At 26.9% G+C, this 20,797-nt stretch overlaps 3 protein-coding genes across 6 annotated transcripts; 1 reads left to right on the top strand and 2 right to left on the bottom strand.

The window, feature by feature from the left end:
* Positions 1 to 1,006: 1,006 nt before the first annotated feature.
* On the bottom strand, positions 1,007 to 12,199 carry LOC141535404 (uncharacterized). The gene is made up of 5 exons (XM_074255321.1): positions 11,889 to 12,199; positions 10,684 to 10,764; positions 2,561 to 2,626; positions 2,341 to 2,477; positions 1,007 to 2,259 (listed from the first exon to the last, which is right to left on the bottom strand). Exons 1-5 carry the CDS (start codon positions 12,187 to 12,189, stop codon positions 2,131 to 2,133), a joined length of 714 nt encoding a protein of 237 aa, XP_074111422.1. The 5' UTR covers positions 12,190 to 12,199; the 3' UTR covers positions 1,007 to 2,130.
* On the top strand, positions 7,890 to 8,961 carry LOC141535197 (uncharacterized). Its single transcript, XM_074255028.1, has 2 exons — positions 7,890 to 7,902; positions 7,999 to 8,961. Exon 2 carries the CDS (start codon positions 8,215 to 8,217, stop codon positions 8,959 to 8,961), a length of 747 nt encoding a protein of 248 aa, XP_074111129.1. The 5' UTR covers positions 7,890 to 7,902; positions 7,999 to 8,214.
* Positions 12,200 to 12,879: 680 nt separating the features above from the next.
* Positions 12,880 to 19,558, bottom strand: LOC141535407 (uncharacterized). 4 transcript variants are annotated; one of them, XM_074255328.1, is made up of 5 exons: positions 19,418 to 19,558; positions 18,269 to 18,399; positions 18,120 to 18,203; positions 17,710 to 18,000; positions 12,880 to 13,678 (listed from the first exon to the last, which is right to left on the bottom strand). In XM_074255328.1, the coding sequence occupies exons 3-5, from the start codon at positions 18,162 to 18,164 to the stop codon at positions 13,661 to 13,663; spliced, it is 354 nt and encodes a 117-aa protein (XP_074111429.1). In that variant the 5' UTR covers positions 18,165 to 18,203; positions 18,269 to 18,399; positions 19,418 to 19,558; the 3' UTR covers positions 12,880 to 13,660. The 4 variants fall into 4 exon arrangements, with proteins under 4 accessions (XP_074111429.1, XP_074111425.1, XP_074111426.1 ...); XM_074255324.1 differs by lacking the exon at positions 12,880 to 13,678 and adding an exon at positions 13,915 to 16,585; XM_074255325.1 differs by lacking the exon at positions 12,880 to 13,678 and adding an exon at positions 13,915 to 16,571.
* Between the last annotated feature and the right edge of the window lie 1,239 nt (positions 19,559 to 20,797).

The following is a 20,797-nucleotide window of genomic DNA, read 5'->3' as shown; positions in this document are numbered from 1 at the left end:
AATTCATTTTCCACACTTTAATTATTTTCTACTTAATTCTTAATATTATATTTCAGATGAACTACAACATTCAGAGTTTATACCAAAAAATAATTTTGGAAAGACACCTGTCAGTGGAAAAATATGTTTTTTAGTATTTTTATGGTTCTTGTCAAATACAGAACCATTAAGAACACTTGCAGATCGTTTTGACATTTCTATTTCATCAGTTCATCGAGTTTTACGTCGTGTACTAGCATGGATTGGATATTAACCAAATTGGATGATGTAGTAAAATGGCCTGAAAACAATGATGAAGTTTCAACAATATGTAATGGATTTTATTCTAAAAAACAAATTCCAAATATCTTGGGCGCAATTGATTCAACTCATATTCGTATAGAAAAACCTGCGGATAATGGAAATGACTTTTTTAATCGTAAAAAATATTGCTCTATTAATTTACAAGCTGTTGTGGACTCTCGTACACGATTCACAAACGTATACTGCGGAGAACCAGGTTCCTTATATGATGCTCGTGTATTTAGAAGATCATCTCTATACCATTCAGCAATCGAAAATGAAGAAATCTTATTTCCAAATGACACATTTATAATAGGTGATTCAGCATATCCATCTTTACCATGGCTTGTGCCACCATTTCGTGAAAATGGCCGTTTAACTCTTCAGCAAAGGCAGTTTAATTACAGACTTTCAGCAACTCGAATGGCGGTTGAAAAATCATTCGGATTGTTAAAAGGTCGATTTCGTAGAATAAAATTTTTCTCTGAATACAGAGATTTAAGTTTTGTTACAGATACAGTACTCGCAGCTTGTATTTTACATAATTATTGCGTGGATGAAAATGATGACATTGATGACGATACTGAAGATTATAGTGGTTTGGCAGATTATAGTGGATCAAATATTGAAGAAACCCCTCCAGAAAATATGAACAATCAGAACAATCGACATCGCAGAGAATCATTCAGAGAATTGTACTTGTGAACGTGAATTACCTTGGTGGAATTGTACAAATATTTTATAATTACCTTTTTTTTTAATTCATCAATTTATGTTATGAAAATGAAGAAAGTTGGCTATTCAATTGTAAATAAATATAATGTTTAAAAAAACAAATTAAAAATTAAAAGTAATTTTTGGCTATAAAAATAAAACAATCACTGTAATTCACTTATATTTTTATCATAATTTGTACGTATTTCAATAAAATTATAGTTGAAACAAAAGTAAAAAATATTTTAATAATATTACGATGCTTATAATTAATAATATAAAATATCATCAGTCAGTAGTTTTTACAGTACTCAATTTACCATAAAATCTTTGATATCATAGATCACTGATTATTTCCTATTTAAATAAGATTATGTTAAAGCTTTACTTAATTAATAATATTAATAATGATAATAATTACTGTTATAAATAATTATAAAATAGTTTCGGAAGTAAACAAATTATGACAAATAAAATTGTACGTATTAAGAAACTGATGATAATTTTTGAACTTTTGCATGCATTAACGATTAAAATCTAACATAAAACATTTAAATGTTGTTGAAAGATATGGAAAGATTGCTAAAATCGATTAATCAGAATCATAAGTATTTTTTTTTTGTTCCCTTGCATTATTTGGACGTAGTGATTTCATCATATCCAGAATATCTTCATGACGTCGTTGTTTTAATTTTAATTTTTGCATCTCTAGTTCTTTTTTTTGTTCCAATTCTTTGGTTCGTAACCGTAAGTAACTTTTTTTAAGTTCATTTTGTTCTCTTTTTTGAATTAAATATTTTTCTCGAATTTCAGCATCTGCTTTTGCTTTCACTTCATTCATTTCAAGATGTTTAAGCCATTCTCGTTCTAAAGCTACTTTTTCTCTTGCTATTTTCGAGCCAGTCCCACGTGGTATTGCATTTATCTTATCTTTTGAACTGTTCTTACTTTGTGAGGAAGATAATTTTTCTTCGCTAATATTTACTTTTTCTTTGTGAGCAGATTTTCCTATTTTATCCAGGTTAACAGAGTCATTATTAGGACATAAATTAGTTACCGGAGTATTTTTAGACTTCAATGCATTTGATGATCTAACGGAAGAAGTAGCTGTGAATTTTGTATTTTTTTTCTGCATTATCTCATCAATAACATCATAATAATCAAAGGTTTGATAATCACGTCTGCTCTCGAATTATTGTCGAAACACGATTTATACTTAGACAGAAGAGCGTTCATCTTCCATTTAACTTGATCTGAAGAATACTGCAACAATTAATCAATTTAAAAATAACGAATATTTTTTTTTACAATGAATAAATTTAACTTTTTCATTAAATATGTTACCTGTAAGTCAATCGATTTCAAACCAAGTGAAATTGAGTTCCATAATTTTATTTTTTTATTAGTATGGTCCAATTTTTCGATATTTGCTTCATATAAGCTCAATAGTGATAAAGTCGCATCTTTAGTCCACATTGCACCTGCACATGCATACATATGAAACTTAGAATTTCAAATACATTAAATAACCTCATTGAAAACTATATTGTATTTTAATACGTACTTGATTTTTTTATACTTCCTGTAAAATTAAGACTTTTAGGATTTTCGTTTTCTTCTTCTAAATTACCTATTAACAATAAACTAAATTTTTATATCTTACTAAGTAAAAATTATGTACGAGAAAAGACAAACAATTATTTAAAAAACTTGATTTCTTAATTGTAAGGCAATAATTTTTTTGAAACTCATACAAATATGTAATTTTTTTTAATTTCGCTGCAAAAGTTTCTAGCTTAAAATACACTAGTCACATAAGTAATAGTAGTAACATCTAAGCGATACGTTATTGTTTCTTAGTGCCCGAAAGCTTCCGATTCATCGTTATTGCGAAAAATTGACGCAAGAAGAATTTTTTTCACATTATATTCATTTTAGAAATTCAAAAAAATTTTTTTCTAGCAGCAGTCGATATTTTTTTAATGAAAAACTGTTTTTTATTTTAATTAAAACAAAATTTATTTTTTTGTATATAGTCCTGAAACTAGATAAACACAGCTCTACTTGCATATTTGGTTTTGTTTCTACAAACATTTCTCTCAGAAATTTTTGAATTTCATTTTAAAATTTATAATTTTTTCATATGCTTTCATTTTTGTGACCAGTGTATATGATTTATTTCCCTGATTAAAAATACTCATTGAAAAGAATTGAAAAAGATGAGAATTGAATACTTTTGAATAAATCCTATCCCACAAGTTTTTCATCTGAACATAAAATTAATACTTTTCAATTATATTGAATCTAAAAATAATATAAGAATTTCTGAACTCTTAAAGAATTGAAAAAGATTCAGATGAATTGATATTTTTAATCTTTTTGAATCCTCTTCAATAACAAAAAGTTCCGTATTTTCGGGTTACGTGTGGGATTGAAAAAGATTCAAATTAATTGACAGTTTTCAATCTTTTTGAATTCTTCTCAATACCAAAATAATTCCACATTTCGAGTTATGAGATGGATTAAGAAAGATTCAAATGGATTAACATTTTCAATCTTTCTGAATCCTTCTCAATACCAAAATAGTTTCTTATTTCAGATCAAGTGTAGGATTGAAAAAAATTAAAATTGATTGAGAGCTTTCAATCTTTCTGAATCCATCTCAATACCAAAATAATTTCTTATTTCAGATCACGCGTAGGATTGAAAAAAATTAAAATTAATTGAGAGTTTTCAATTTTTCTGAATCTTTTTCAATAACAAAATAGTCACTTATTTCGGGTCACACATAAGATTGAAAAAAATTAGAATTAAATAAAATTTTTGAATCTTTCTGAATCCTTTTCAATACCACAATAGTTCTATATTTCTAAGTATGCGTTGACTTCAAATAAATTGATATGAATTCAAATTTGTGAATATTTTTGAATCTTTCTCAATACCAAAATAGTTTTTAATTTTCGATCACGTGTAGGATTGAAAAAATTAAAATTAATTTAGAGTTGTCAATTTTCTGAATCTTTTTCAATAACAAAATAGTCACTTATTTCGGGTCACACATAAGATTGAAAAAAATTAGAATTAATAACAATTTTTGAATCTTTCTGAATCCTTTTCAATACCACAATAGTTCTATATTTCTAAGTATGCGTTGACTTCAAATAAATTGATATGAATTCAAATTTGTGAATATTTTTGAATCTTTCTCAATACCAAAATAATTTTTAATTTTCGATCACATGTAGGATTGAAAAAAATTAAAATTAATTTAGAGTTGTCAATTTTTCTGAATCTTTTTCAATAACAAAATAGTCACTCATTTCGGGTCACATATAAGATTGAAAAAACTTAGAATTAAATAAAATTTTTGAATCTTTTTGAATCCTTCTCAATACCACAATAGTTCTATATTTCTAAGTATGCGTTGACTTCAAATAAATTGATATGAATTCAAATTTGTGAATATTTTTGAATCTTTCTCAATACCAAAATAGTTTTTAATTTTCGATCACGTGTAGGATTGAAAAAAATTAAAATTAATTTAGAGTTGTCAATTTTTCTGAATCTTTTTCAATAACAAAATAGTCACTTATTTCGGGTCACACATAAGATTGAAAAAATTAGAATTAATAACAATTTTTGAATCTTTCTGAATCCTTTTCAATACCACAATAGTTCTATATTTCTAAGTATGCGTTGACTTCAAATAAATTGATATGAATTCAAATTTGTGAATATTTTTGAATCTTTCTCAATACCAAAATAATTTTTAATTTTCGATCACATGTAGGATTGAAAAAATTAAAATTAATTTAGAGTTGTCAATTTTTCTGAATCTTTTTCAATAACAAAATAGTCACTCATTTCGGGTCACATATAAGATTGAAAAACTTAGAATTAAATAAAATTTTTGAATCTTTTTGAATCCTTCTCAATACCACAATAGTTCTATATTTCTAAGTATGCGTTGACTTCAAATAAATTGATATGAATTCAAATTTGTGAATATTTTTGAATCTTTCTCAATACCAAAATAGTTTTTAATTTTCGATCACGTGTAGGATTGAAAAAAATTAAAATTAATTTAGAGTTGTCAATTTTTCTGAATCTTTTTCAATAACAAAATAGTCACTTATTTCGGGTCACACATAAGATTGAAAAAAATTAGAATTAATAACAATTTTTGAATCTTTCTGAATCCTTTTCAATACCACAATAGTTCTATATTTCTAAGTATGCGTTGACTTCAAATAAATTGATATGAATTCAAATTTGTGAATATTTTTGAATCTTTCTCAATACCAAAATAATTTTTAATTTTCGATCACATGTAGGATTGAAAAAAATTAAAATTAATTTAGAGTTGTCAATTTTTCTGAATCTTTTTCAATAACAAAATAGTCACTCATTTCGGGTCACATATAAGATTGAAAAAACTTAGAATTAAATAAAATTTTTGAATCTTTTTGAATCCTTCTCAATACCACAATAGTTCTATATTTCTAAGTATGCGTTGACTTCAAATAAATTGATATGAATTCAAATTTGTGAATATTTTTGAATCTTTCTCAATACCAAAATAATTTTTAATTTTCGATCACGTGTAGGATTGAAAAAAATTAAAATTAATTTAGAGTTGTCAATTTTTCTGAATCTTTTTCAATAACAAAATAGTCACTTATTTCGGGTCACACATAAGATTGAAAAAATTAGAATTAATAACAATTTTTGAATCTTTCTGAATCCTTTTCAATACCACAATAGTTCTATATTTCTAAGTATGCGTTGACTTCAAATAAATTGATATGAATTCAAATTTGTGAATATTTTTGAATCTTTCTCAATACCAAAATAGTTTTTAATTTTCGATCACGTGTAGGATTGAAAAAATTAAAATTAATTTAGAGTTGTCAATTTTTCTGAATCTTTTCAATAACAAAATAGTCACTTATTTCGGGTCACACATAAGATTGAAAAAAATTAGAATTAATAACAATTTTTGAATCTTTCTGAATCCTTTTCAATACCACAATAGTTCTATATTTCTAAGTATGCGTTGACTTCAAATAAATTGATATGAATTCAAATTTGTGAATATTTTTGAATCTTTCTCAATACCAAAATAATTTTTAATTTTCGATCACGTGTAGGATTGAAAAAATTAAAATTAATTTAGAGTTGTCAATTTTTCTGAATCTTTTTCAATAACAAAATAGTCACTTATTTCGGGTCACATATAAGATTGAAAAAAATTAAAATTTATTGAAATTTGTGAATCTTTCTGCATCATTCTCAATATTACAATAGTCCTAAATTTCCGACGCGTTGGCTTCAAATTTAATTGATATTAATTCAAATTTGTGAATTTTTTTCAATCTTTCTCCTATTTATAGTTTAATATTTAATAGTTTAGTAGTTTAATAGTTTAATATTTTGGATCACGTGTAGGATTACAAAAAATTTTAATTAATCAGAGTTTTCAATGTTTCTGTTTTTTTTTTTTTAATTAATTAACTGAAGCCAAAATTTAAATTTTCCAATCTTTTATCTCCTGAAATCAATTGAAATTTTTTTTTGCTTAGAAGCTGTAAAATTTTAATTTCTTATTATCGAATAGAAAGTTCGATCTCTACGTTACAAATTACCTTATCAAATGATAAATCTAAATCACTAAATGAAATATGAGTTTTTATGTAATAATAAATTTTATTGTTGTATTTTTACAAATTTTTCTTGCATTTACATAATATTAAGGGGGATAGCCACTGTAAAATTTCGGAAAAAAAATTTTTTTTTTTTTTTCATTAAACTGAAGTTTATATATTCAAAATTATGTATTTCAAATTTTATAGAAAAATTCCGAATAGTTTTCGAGTTATAGTCATTTTTATAAGAGCGCGTCGATTGACCGTTTTACGCGCGGCGCTTCGACGAAAACGTCGCCTGCTCGCTCCGTCTTTGATTCGTACGGGTTGGCGATTGTTTTCCCTCACGATTGTCAACCGTTACAATTATTTGACTTTTAACGTATATTTTTTCTTATTGTTGAGATACTGTACCTCATAGTTTAGTTGTTTTGTATGAATACACACTCGTTCTTTAATTTATTGAGTTTCTTAGTGTACTCGTTATTGTTTACTTACTTATTTTTTTAAATCTTCTGATCTTTTTTTTTTGTTTATTTAACAAAAAAATTTGTTAAATAATGGATCGTAAACAAAGTAAAGTTATTAAAAACGAAAGAAAACTGCCAAACGACAGGAAAAAATTTAATCGACCGCTCAACAGATATGAAACTGAAAAAATACTGGCTCTCAACGACGTGATAGTGCTTCCAAGAGGAAATTATCACAAAAATCTGATTGTACAATTGATTCGAGTATTAGCTACAAAATTATAAATTTTTTTCGATATTTAATTTACTAAGTGGCTGTGTATCGTGTAAAAAGTGTGGTGGTGATGTAAACTTTACTGAGACAAGTATTCGAGGATTAGGTTTTAAACTAGTTGTGAATTGCAAAAATGTGATCCAGTTTTGATAAATTCATGTCCACTCATCAAGAATGCGTATGAAATTAATCGCCGTTTCATCTTTGCAATGCGGATAATTGGTATTGGGTTATCTGGACCTGAAAGATTTTGTGCTTTCATGGATTTACCACGACCAATGTTCCATAGCTTTTACGATCGTCTGGTCACACAAATCAGAAATGCAGCTAGAAACTGTTGTGATTTAGTGTTGAAAAAGCTGCTAAAGAAGAAATCCAAGAAACCTGCAAGCATTTAAAATCCAATGACATTCCTGGAATTTCTGTCTCCGGTGACGGTAGTTGGAAGAAAAGAGGGTTTAAATCTTCATTTGGTATATCTTCTCTAATTGGTTACTTCACTGGCAAAATCGTAGATGTAAGTATGAAATCCAGTTATTGTAAGATGTGTGCGCTAATGAGCTCAAAAAAGGAACAGCTGAATACGATCAATTTATGCAAGACCATGCTCTAGACTGTCCAATAAACCATGAAAATTCTTCTGGACAAATGGAGGTAGATGGAATAAAAGAGATGTTTATGCGATCAGAGTTATTACATAACGTTAAGTATGTAAACTATATAGGTGATGGTGACACTAAAACGTATAAAAATATTTGTGATGCTAAACCGTATGGGGACATGGTGAAGATAAAAAAAAAAGGAATGTATTAATCACGTGCAAAAACGAATGGGCAGTCGACTAAGGGCTTTGAAGAAGCAACGAACTAACAAGAAGACAAAAACAGGAAAAGAAGAAAATACACAGAAAAGTTTAGGTGGGAAAGGTCGATTAACGGACAAAGCAATTAATGAATTTACAAAGTATTATGGTTTAGCAATCAGACGTCATTCTAATGATGTTGATGAGATGTATAATGCTATTTGGCAAACATTTTATCACAAGTTTTCATCACCCGAAGATCCGCAGCATTTTCTTTGTCCTGAAGGTGCAAATTCGTGGTGTCAATTTCAAAAAGCTGTGGCAACAAATACTTTGGACTCATTAGTTGAAAAACCACCACTTCCTGCAGATATTGCGGAAGCTTTAATACCGATTTATGAAGATCTATCGAATCCAGAGTTATTGGAACGATGTGTCGGTGGGTTTACACAAAATAATAATGAAAGCTTCAATGCATTAGTGTGGCAGCTCGCCCCAAAAACAAATTCTTCTTGTTCCCTTATTGTTGAAATAGCTTTATATATTTCAACAATTACATTCAATGATGGGGCTCTAGCAACTCTGAAGATATTAGAGAATCTCGATGTTAAAGTAGGACCAACACTCTACTCATACTGCGCTGAGCGCGACGCTACTCGGGTTAAAGCTGCTGAAAGCCGCATGGAAACGGCCAGTAAAAAAATAAAAAAGTCAAGGTCAATACTAAAGATAAGGAGGAAGAACCCTCATATGGCCCAGTACTTGATAGTTTGATGTGAGTATGAATATTTTGTGAAAGACTAGATTTTAAAGTTGCGAGAATCTTCTTAAAACTTTACTCGCGTTTTTCTCAAAACGACTTTTTTCAAACTTTCCGGTACTGTAACTTTCGTAAATATGAACCGATTCTCAATTTTTTTGTTTCCCCGTATTCGTCTACTTAGTGGCTATCGTCGCACGTAGGGGATTTTGAAAATTTTAATTTTTAAGATTTTTTAAGGCTGTTTGAGTCCAAAAAATGAGGAAAAAGACGAAAAAATTTTCAATATGGCGCCATTTTTTCTCAAATCAAAATTTTCAAAATCCCCTACGTGCGACGATAGCGACATTCCTATAGATTAAAATGCCGTTTGGTTTTTTTGTTTCAGATAATCCGTTTTTGAGTTACAGTACCGGCAATGGAGGGGGAAATTTTTTTGGTGCTCTACAAAAATGTTTATAACTTTGTGATAACAAAATATTTTTGAATAAAAATTTAGGAGAATTATCCTCAACATATACTTTATAAAACAAAAAAAACCCGATCCCCAAATTCCTTTATTATCCTAGTAAAAAAAATTCCCGAAAATTGCCTATTTTTTCCAGCGTCACAGTGGCTATCCCCCTTAAGTAAAAACGAGTTCATTTTGATTACAAGTTACATTTTTTGAATTATTTTTTATATACAAAGTTACATCTGGAGTATCACTACTACACTACTGAACTTCAAAGTCATTCGGCTGTTGAGTTAAGTAATTCTGATCTTTCTCATTACATGTCATCGCTTTTATCGATATGTATATCATTTTGCTTTCAATTATGGTCACCGGCATTATTACGGTTTCTTTGGCACGGTCCGTTATTGTCCACAAATGATCACATTGTTCCATCATTATGGATGAAGAATTTACTTACGAAGAATATTAATTTTTTGACAATTATCACTCCCGCACACCTATGTGATAGAGAAATTTCGTAAGATCCTATTAGAGATGATTTTCACATTATAAATAAAAGGTTCCAACAAAACTTTGAGTCCATAAAAACTATTGTTTGGCTATGAAAGATTTTCATAGTAAACGCCCCCAATCCCTTTTGAGGTTGAAATTTGATAAAATTCATTCTTAGCTGAACTTGACATCATACACGATGGTTCTAGACAACAATATATATATATATATATATTGGGTTGACTGGGAAGCTGTCATTCTGGGGAGTGTGAGATGCACGGTTCGAATTTTTGGACGAGCAATTTTTTTTATAGCCTTCTGATTTTACCTGACACGTTTATTTTCCACGTATTATGCGGCCTATCTATTTTTTCCGGGGTTTCATTCTTTACAAAAAATAAGAATAAATTACAGATCATAAAAGTTTCAATTATATTGAATACTTTTAAATTGTATTTTAGCATTGAAAAGTATTAAAGACATCCAAGAATGAATCTTTTTCAATACTTTTGAATTTCACTTCTTAATTGAAAAGTATTGAAACGATAAAAAATTTAGTCCCATTCAATACTTTTGAATTCCATTTTAGAATTAAAAAGTATTAAAGACATCCAAGAATGAATCTTGTTCAATACTTTTTAATTCCATTATAAGATATTAGAAAGTATTCAAATAATTGAAGTTTCAATTCCATTCAATATTTTTCAAAATCTCTGTGTGGATTGAAAAGAATTGAAAAAATTTTCAATACTTTTCAATCAATATTTTTAATCAGGGTTGTACTAACCTTCAACAAGGATCTCATAATCTTCATAATCATCCGTAGTTTCACCAATCCCAGGTCTTGGATCTTTTGCAATGTCATCTACTAAAAAAAAAATTATATAGGTATTTTAAACAATTCGCAATACTGCTTTTAGACTTAATAAACTTATTATTACCGTCGTAGAAGAAATTGTTATCATCATCTATGAATATCTCACTTTTATTTATAAAGCAACCGTGTTTCGCGACATTATCAAGGCTTACTTCAATAGTGCAATATTTACATTTGAACATTTTTATTAAATTTTAATTAGCAGTAAGAGACAAGCTCAATTTAATAATTTCAAATAATACTACTAGAATATGCCGTAAATAAATTACGAGGTTAAGTAATGATTCTTGATTCTACAATAAATTATTTTTGCTTTTTTAATATCAATCTAAATAATTAAAAATCATGAGTAGAGAAAGAATTCTTCTCTTTTTTGTTGGTAATTCTTGGTAAGCATTTGTCAAACACCACTTTTTCGAGTGTCGAACAGTGTACGGCTGTGTTCAACAGTGTCGTTGATAGAAAGCGCTTTATCGAGCACTGCGTTACACTGCGTCACTTTTTGTATTAATTGGAAAGCAACCATTGTGTTTATGATTTGATCTATCACACTTAAAACATAAATTAAAGTTGAAATAATCCATGACACGACAGCATTGAAATCCTATATAAATTCTGAAACCATTGTTCTTTAAATGCAAATAGGATGCTGAGGTTAATTCTAGAATCAGAGTACGAGAGCCTAATTTATTTTTAGAATCTGCAATTATATTAAAAGCACCATCAAGGTCCAGAAAGTTCCTATAGTATATATCCTCACATAATTCGTCTCTATTTAGATCATTATCTACATTTAAGACTCTAACTTTCGGCATGCTAAGATGCTCTAAGTCAACACAATATTCATTACCTAATTTATCACTCAGGACTGATTTAACTTTCTGTATATCATTAACATTTTTACACTTAACAGATACACATCCATTGGTATTTTTCCTTACATTATTAATTGGCAAAGAAATATCACTAGTTAATTTCATTTTCACCTTCTCCAGAGTTTCAACATTATTATTTATATTTTTGCTTTCACTATAATTTTGGGACTTTTTCATTTATTTTAGCAGAACCCTTAGCAATATCAGCATACGATGAGGAATTATTATTGAAAAAATTACCGTTTTCAACAATCTTATCCAGCAGGCTGTTTCGGGCTTGTAGTTCCGTATTTAGTTGTCTCAATAATTCATTCTCCATCTTCAGAGCTGCTATTTCATCTATCTCAAGATCAGAAACATCTGAAAGATTTTTCGTTTTGTTTAGTGTTATATTATTACATAGCTCGTTGCGTAATTCATCTTTATGATGCATTTTTATTTGCATTATTATTTCTCTTGCATTTTTATCCAAAGTGTTTACATCGTAATCTTTTTTGTAGGTTAGATCTTCATGATTATGGTTAGGGCAGATAACTAACATTTCCCCAACATATTTCCCTTTTATAAGTTTATTAAAATCCCCTTCGTGATACACATTTTCACATATAATACATATCACAATTTTAGGCACACTAGTTTTTGGGTGACACTTAAAAACTTTCCTTGCATTAATAATATCACCTTTCAGGGACGCCATTTTAATTTAATTATTGATGTTAATATTATTTCAAAATTGCAATTATGTATTTATTATTCACTTTAACGTGACACTATCACCAGTTGTTGTATAACAACATAAAAATAATAAAAACAATAAAAAAAATAACATTTTTAAGAACTTTCCCTTGTGGAAAAATGTCCCTGAAAAAAATCTGAAGAAGTCTTCAGAAGTCTGAATAAAACTTTTTGAAAGTCTTACTTTCTCTGAAAAAGACAGAAAAAGTCTTATTATTTGTAAATAACTCTGACTAAGTCTAACAAACTCTGAAAAAGTCAAATACTCTCTGAGATTTGGGACTTTCAAGAAGAGTTATTAAGAGTTATAAAGACTTACTCAGATTTACTTCATCAAAGAAATTAAGTAGAAAATCAGACTTTTTCAGTAATAAAAAGACTTCTAAAGTATGTAATGCTTAATTAATAATTTATTCTTAAATAATAACTTCATCTTAAATATAAAGAAACATAAACCTCTACAGTATAATTTACTTATGTATTTATTTATTTTCATTATAACACAATAATACTTCAACAGAGATCAAAAGAACAAGAATAATAATAAAAATAATGTTAATAATAATGATAAAAGGAACAATAATAATCACTTGAACTTACTTTTATATACTACTACAAGTAAGTATTTGCAGTACATTATAAGTTATGCAGTATCTACTGCTACAATTACTAATCTTAATAATAATAATAATAATAATAATAATAATAATAATAATAATAATAATTTTTATATATATTTTCCATTGAAAAATATTTCAATTTATTGCCTATCCAGTCTAATACAACAATTATTTTATCTAATTATTTATAATATCGTTAGCATGGATTCCCTTCAGGCATGAACAATTTTGAATTCGTATCTGAATTTGTCATTAAAGGTAAATTCAGATACGAATTCAAAATTGTTCATGCCTAGAAGGAATACAGGTTTTTTTCATTATAATTTAAATTATACTTATGAGCAGATAGGTAGTTAAGGAAAGATAAATATCCAAATATTTCAAGTATAATTGAACATGAACGAATGCAAAGTATGTTTCCACACTAAGACTGGACCAGAAATGTTAAAAAAAATTTTTTTTTTGATAAATGAATTAAATGTAACATTCAGGATACCGAAAAAACGGCATAAAAATTTGAGTCATTAATATTTACAGACTTATCGTATTCTTGTAACCATGGTTAGAACATTGAGCAAATTTTACAAAATATTTTTATGTTGAAAAATTTTCAATCATAGATAAATCTACTTTTGGCAATAACGAATTTTTATTTTTCTACCGAAAATGAATGTTCTGTAAAAAAAAAAAATTGGTTGTCTGTAAAGTCGGTTTACGGACGATAGTTTTACGTGATAACGTCATAAAGAATCATTGATGAAAAATTGCATACTTTTATGAATTAAATTGAATTATTATTACTGAGTTATCTATCATTGTTTTGTAATTAAAAATGATAAAATTTTGAATATTTAAAAATTATTTTAAGAAAGAAATAATAATGTGATGTATTTGATATAATTTGACATGAATATTTTTAAAACTGGTTAAAAACAATAATTTTTAATTTTCAAATATTATTTGTAGTTTTTACAAATTTAATTTAAGCTATTTGTTTAAATATAATGACGAATAATTAGTTATTAGAGAAGAGTGGTATTAAGAGAGATGTGTCACAAGCCAACGCTTCGGCTCTGTAGTCCAGTCGGCAGGGAAATATTAGGCGGTTTTTTTACGACTTCCAATGCAAATGGGGTAAATTGAAAATTTTGTTTTTTTAAAATACTCAATAAATATGTAGATCATTTAAAAAAAAAAAAAAAAATAGCGGAAATTCAATTGTTTAAAAAATAACCATTTTGCCAGTAGCTTTGCATTAAAATATCTCGTAAACTATTGAAAATAAGTCGAGACATGCAGCGTATGAAATTTAAAGAATTGAATAAGGCCTTATTGTTCCGGAACAAAATGAACCAAACCAGAAGTCTTTACGACCAATAGCTTACGAAATATTAATATTTCCCTGCCGACTGGACTACTGGCCTCACTGCTTCAGCAGATCGTGCCTCTCTATCGCTTGTTGCGCGCTCTCGCTTGCACGCACAGGCTCAGGGGAAACGCGACATTTTTTCGTGTTTGCTGCTGGTGTTCATCAATTTATGAGACGTTATCACGTCAAAAAAAACTTTCAGGGTTTTTGCTTGAAGTTACTCTTTAAGAAGTGATTCAAGCTTAAAATTGTACTTTATTTCTAAATTTGAGCTCAAATAATTTAATTATTTTTTTGAATAAATATATTGATGACAGAAAAAGGTTATTAATCATATGATACGATAAGTGTTTTATTGATAATCAATAAAAGTTGTGATACTCATAGGTATTTTAAGTTAGTAAAATCAGAAATAATTATCATAATTGTAATAGTAGATGTTTAGTATTATAATAATAATTCAATGAACGTAGTGAAAAATTATGCTTAGTTCTGAAATCTGTCAATTTAAGTACAATAATTTATTTTAAACAATAAAATTAGGATAATGTGAAAAAATTTTCAATTCATTAATGCAAATAACTCTTGAGCTGTATAAATGATCGAAAACTTAGAAAAAATAAGTTGTAGAAAATGAAATGTGCCAAAAAACAAATCTTTTAATACTGATAGTTGCGTAAGACAATTGCAAAAATTTTTTAATTTTTTATCAATCCAACTTCAACCTTGATTCCAACTTTTGAAGGAACAAAGATGTCAAAAAATTATAGGAAACCTTTTTGGTGAAGTCTTAAATTTTCTTCTAAAATATATCATGAACTTTCTAAAGTATCTTTCTCAACGTTAGTTATAAAATTTTCGATACAAGCGAATATTGTTTCTATAGTATTTGAATGGGAAATCGAAGTTTGTAATGCGACATCTCTCAATATTAACATTAAAAAGTCATACTTTCAAAGTATTTTTTTCGTCTGTTTCAACCATATTTTTAGTATATTGAAGAGCAAAAAACAGTCGTCTATCATGAAAAAATCTAATATATGTATGTAAATTTTTTTCGAAATTTGATCTTTTAAAATATTAATTTTTTTTTTTTCGAAACCTGGGTTCTAGAAATGTTTCTTAAAAATTAAATTTTTCCAAATTTGGTTTCTGTTTAATCAGATTTTTTTTTTTCGAAATCTAGATTATTCTAAAAATTTTATTTTATTTAATTTTATTTAATGTCAAAATTTAAATCATCGAACTTTTTATACTGATAAATAAATAATATTCATCTTGTAATATAGTAATTTGTAATTTATATCAGCGATGATTACAACAGTTAACTATTGTTATATTTTTTGTAAATTGTTACTATCACAGATAATAATGAATACTATTGAAGGATGGTCCTGATTTTAGTAAATATTATCGATGTCCAAAGTAGTGAAGTTATTATGTAACATGGTAATTATTAAAAATTAATTGTGATAATTATTACCAAAAATTCCTGAGTCAAATTCAAAATAATTACTTCTATTAGCAGTGTGCTTACTTGGACCAGTTGCAGCGAGACCGGCTCGTGAGCAAAAGGACCCATGTTTGAACCCAACTTACGCCAAGGATTTTTTCATTTCAGGATTTAATCAAAATACAATCTAAAATCACCAATTAGTTCCAGATGATATGAGATACTAATGTCTAATTAATTTTAATTTTTCCGAAAATTAGAATTTTTTTCAAAAACTTTAAAATCCCAATCAGATTGAAATCTGATTGGGATTTCCCCATTGGAACCTGATGAGGTGCGCCGAATGAGAACCAAATGCAGTTTTGCGTTACATCCCAACGTGGGGTCCCAATTTAGAAACCTAACGGGGAACCAATTGGTCTTACTGTTAAATTTTTAGTCAAGTTCTCCTTGCAATAACTATTCAATGCGTAAACTTATCAAATTTTTATAAATTAAATCTGAAAGCTTATCAAGTCATATTTAATTCACGTTGAAAATTTTGTGTCTACTTAGAACTATTTTACTGTTACATTCATTTTTTTTTATATTTATCAATGTAATATTTTATAATGACTCATTAATGTGACTTCCTATTCATTGTAATTTTTCAGTTTAAATAAATTTGTCTGTCACAATATAAAATTTACTTGCAAGTCGAAATTTTTGAATTTTCGTTCAAATACGGAAAAATTTTTTTTCTTGCCCTAAAATCAAAATTCTGTGAAATGCATAATATATTTTTATATAAAATTGAACATTGCACTAGAATAATTTTTATTTGTAAATCAATCCATTCTCTCCGAATAATTTTTAATTGATTTTTCGAAGTTCTATCGAGGTGTTGTGTTCATCTTTTAAACTTTAATATTTTCACAAAATTTTAACTTAATTGTTTATGATTGATTGTAATCAAAATAATAATTTCACGATTTCTAGGTATTTCAAAAATCTGGGAGAGATAATAAGTAGGAAATGAAATGATCGACAAAACATGTCCAGCAATATTTACTTTTAAAGTTGATTACTGCGCTAAGAAATGAAAAGAGAAAATAATTTAAAAATTTTTCGCGATTGCTGTTTTTTTTTTTTTTTTTTTTTTTTTTTTTTTTTTTTTTAAATAAAGTTTGTAGAACCATTATAATAATTTAAGAAACTTTGATTTAGAAACAATAAAAAATTTTCAATTAAAAACAAATTGAATCTGTTATTATTTGAATGCAGACGAAAAATTTCAATTTGCATCCTTTCAATATCATCATTAAGTGCTTTAATTGAGACAGAATTCATATTTTTTCAACTTTTAACCGAAAATTTGTGCACATTTGAAAATCAATAAGCTAGTTGACTTTTTCGACACTATCTACATATGCATACATATATTAAGATTTGTTTATACTGTAACGGGAAGATGCAGAATATTTTTTTAATTCATGTTTTACGAAACTTTTATACACAAATTTTCATAAAACTAATATATAAAAATTTTTATCTCATTAGCTTACAATGTCAAAAATAAACACTAAATCATTGGCGTAACTGTCACTGATAACATAAAAATCGATCAATTTTTATTAACCACGACATTGCCCAATATCTTAACACGTTTTTACTAACAAAGAAATTACCACTGACACGAAAGTTTTGAAAAATTTTACTCAGTATTCTTCTTCAATTCTTCAAAGAAGAATACTGTGATATTTTTTTAGTACGATTTATGAAACTAATCCTAAAAATAATTTTGGCATTGGCTAAATTCACACCTGGAGACTTGTTTGAACGTGATTGTTTACAAAATAGTATGTTAATAAATTACAGTTAGATTATGTTGAAAAAATTTTATACCTTGTTACTTTCATGACTTCCAGTGGGTTCTGAATCGCTCTCTTCATCGGATTTATTCATTACTATTACTTTTGCTTCAACGTGTTTGTGTTCAGATTCAGAATCTTCACTACTATCATCATCACGTAAAAAGCGTTTTCTTCGGGCATTAACAATACCTTTAGACATAACTGTACTATTCTCGTCATCATTCGATAATTTTCGTTTAATCATTTGATCATTATTGATAGATGATTCTTTAACTTCATCATTTTTTGTAATGCCTTTAACCAAGTTGTCCTCATTAGAAACCTTCAAAGAATTTATTCATAGAATATTAGTAAAAAATATTAATTTAAATAAAAACATAGGATACTTAATTTTGTATAATTCATTTTACAACGAGATTTTGAATCATAGACTATACATACTTTTCCTTCATGAATTCCGCTATTTTCTTGATATATTTTGATCATTTCTTCCACCTTTAGCTTCTTCGTTTTATTTTTATTTTCCTAAAAAAAAAAAAAAAATAATAATCTTATATTTAGTTTTTGTACTACGAAAGTTCAATAAATACTTTTCTAAATGCTTTAGCCTTGGCGATTATTGATTCTTCTTCTTCATTGTTTGTAAATGATTCCAATTCTGAAGGATTTGTTATAATGGGCTTTGGGATACGCTTATTTCCATCAGACGACTCTGCTGAATCTGTAATTAATTATTATTTATTTTAATATATTATTAATTACTCGACTACTTCTCGATCAGATTGTGAAACACAAAAAAAAATTGATAATTTTTTGTAAAGTTATATAATGTAGAAGCAATGTATTTCGGTAGAATAAAATATTTATCGAATATATTCGAATTTCTTTAGATATGTAAGAAGTATGATATAAAAAATTTCAGCCTAAAATTGTATATGCATCGTCAATTTTGACGATTTTAAAAACTTCGAAATTTTGTAAATTCGTAATTTTTCTAAAAAATTTTTTTTATAGCCTCAAGTATCCTCTTCAGAACGAGTCTTGAGTTTCATTTTCGTAACCATCATAATTTTCGAGATATTTAATAGTAAATATTAAAAAATTGGAAAATTTATGAAATTTGGATTATTGGATAACTTTTGAAAAAAATTTTTTTCCTTTGTCAAAACTTTCTTATGTAATAAAAAAAAAAATTCTGACCAAAATTCGACCAAATCAAAGAGGTCGATGCTAACAATTGGTCGATTTGACATGGAATGACCCTTTATGGTACTATCATTTCATCATATAAATTTAAATTTTATTCTAAACTTAGTGTCTTTAATATTTCCATAATTATTACAATAATTAAAGTTTTATGTACATATGACTTACGCGATGTTATCTTATATAATTTTAATAAGAAATAAATACAAAGCAATGAAAGAATAAATATATGCAAATTTAGTTAGTCAAGAATCTTATGATTTTCTAAAGGTTTTTTACTGACAGAATTAGAAGATAAAAATGAAAAGAAAAAATTTCAAAAGTAAAATATTGAAAAAACTTTCAGTGATATTTTTAAAAATATTCTCTTAGTAATTATTAAATTAGTAAAAAAAATTAAAACTTTATGATGTCTGCAAACTTCCATATCATTTAAATATTGTCACGATGACAGTTATTATTTATGTATTAAGCATGAAAAATTTATTGTTACTCATTAAATGACCAAAAATTATAGTTTGTTTTTGACTTACCAGTAAGACGTAATATAATGCACTTGAATTTTTTTGTACCATCATTGTAATGATAAACAATGTTTTTAGTATAAGCACTGTATTGATTAAAATTTGTTATGTGGCAGTTTCAATTAAATCTGTTTTATTATTATCATTAGGTATTTTAACCAATGCGTACTTCATTTTAAACAATCACTACGTTTCATTAAATTAGTTGAAAATAGTTATTAACAAAACTTCTAACGCGGCACTCAGACAAGCGATGAATTACTAACACGTGAGTCACACTGGATAACAAGGCCAAAACATAAGCACGTGAATCTGTCTGTTGTCCGTCTGTGAACCATAATAAGGTGTAACACGCTTCTCACGTTCGACCCGTGTCACAGTATAGATCTTTATTCCATGAGTACAGAATTACAAATGTATACAATAGTAAGAGTGAGATAGTAGAAAAAGTGCTAGCGCCAGATAATGTTAGAATTTTAGTAGTTGCCGAAGCTTTATCTTCAAACCGTCGTAACACAATATGTGAGTGTATGTGTAAGTGTATATTTTTATACATGTACATGGTGTGCAGTAAAGAAAACACAAAGTAAAATATTAGAAAGGTGTTTTATTTTATTGTAATTACAAAAAGCAATGCTTTCATTTTCATATTTTTATAAAAAAAAATTAATACAAGTTATTAGTATTTAATACTGAAAATTATTTAACAACTGAATATAATATGATTTGTAAAAAGCTATATTTAAAAAAAAATTAAATAAGAGATAATATTTAGTAAATATAAAGTTAATGTAATTTATATTTTTCAATTCTGTAAAATTTCGAAAATAACTTGAAAATTCCAAAAATTAGTATCAAAACATATTTTATTTATTGAAAATATTTTCATAATAACAAAATTTATTAAATTTTTAAAAAATTTTTACTGCATTGAAATTAAAATAAAAAAAAACAATTCAACGTTTTTTCCATTTTAAAAAATTTTTTTTTGAGATGTGATTACGATGTAGATTTCATTTTTTCACAAACTATAAAATTTCAAAAATTTTATCGAATAGTTTGGGAAAAAAATTCTTTTTATTTCATAGTGATCAACAGCTGGTGTTTGGTTAAAAATTTTTTAATAAATAAATATTTCAACCAAATAAAGGGCCTAGTTTCTAACTTTGAGTGTGACAGTTGAGATTGAGTTGAAATAGTTATATTAAAACTCAAATAAAAAAAAAAGTCCAATGATTTTATCAACCAGATTAAAATGTTTTTAATGAGATCATGTAAGTTTTTCAAATAATATAATTACGTTAATTAATTCAATAAATGTTTAGAAAACTCTTGTTCAAGGAACCTTTTTCTAATGTATTTGTCTTTTTCGAATTATAATTTCTGACA

Source organism: Cotesia typhae, unplaced genomic scaffold (genome assembly GCF_013202065.1).
Source record: "Cotesia typhae breed Kobodo isofemale line unplaced genomic scaffold, CoteBio_Ctyphae scaffold_13, whole genome shotgun sequence".
NCBI classification, from domain to species: domain Eukaryota; kingdom Metazoa; phylum Arthropoda; class Insecta; order Hymenoptera; family Braconidae; genus Cotesia; species Cotesia typhae.
This window is presented reverse-complemented; position numbering and strand designations above follow the sequence as displayed.

What these genes read in the sequence shown, in the direction of transcription:
- LOC141535197 (XM_074255028.1), top strand. Translation starts at nt 8,215, where the DNA reads ATGGGCAGTCGACTAAGGGCTTTGAAGAAGCAACGAACTAACAAGAAG.
- LOC141535404 (XM_074255321.1), bottom strand. Translation starts at nt 12,189, where the DNA reads ATGTTAGTTATCTGCCCTAACCATAATCATGAAGATCTAACCTACAAA. An exon ending in AGGAAGTATAAAAAAATCAA is followed by an intron (nt 2,478 to 2,560) that starts GTACGTATTAAA and finishes ATGCATGTGCAG; the next exon opens with GTGCAATGTGGACTAAAGAT. An exon ending in TGAAATCGATTGACTTACAG is followed by an intron (nt 2,260 to 2,340) that starts GTAACATATTTA and finishes TAATTGTTGCAG; the next exon opens with TATTCTTCAGATCAAGTTAA.
- LOC141535407 (XM_074255324.1), bottom strand. Translation starts at nt 18,164, where the DNA reads ATGATCAAAATATATCAAGAAAATAGCGGAATTCATGAAGGAAAA. An exon ending in GCGGAATTCATGAAGGAAAA is followed by an intron (nt 18,001 to 18,119) that starts GTATGTATAGTC and finishes AATTCTTTGAAG; the next exon opens with GTTTCTAATGAGGACAACTT. An exon ending in GAAGTCATGAAAGTAACAAG is followed by an intron (nt 16,586 to 17,709) that starts GTATAAAATTTT and finishes TGCATTTCACAG; the next exon opens with AATTTTGATTTTAGGGCAAG.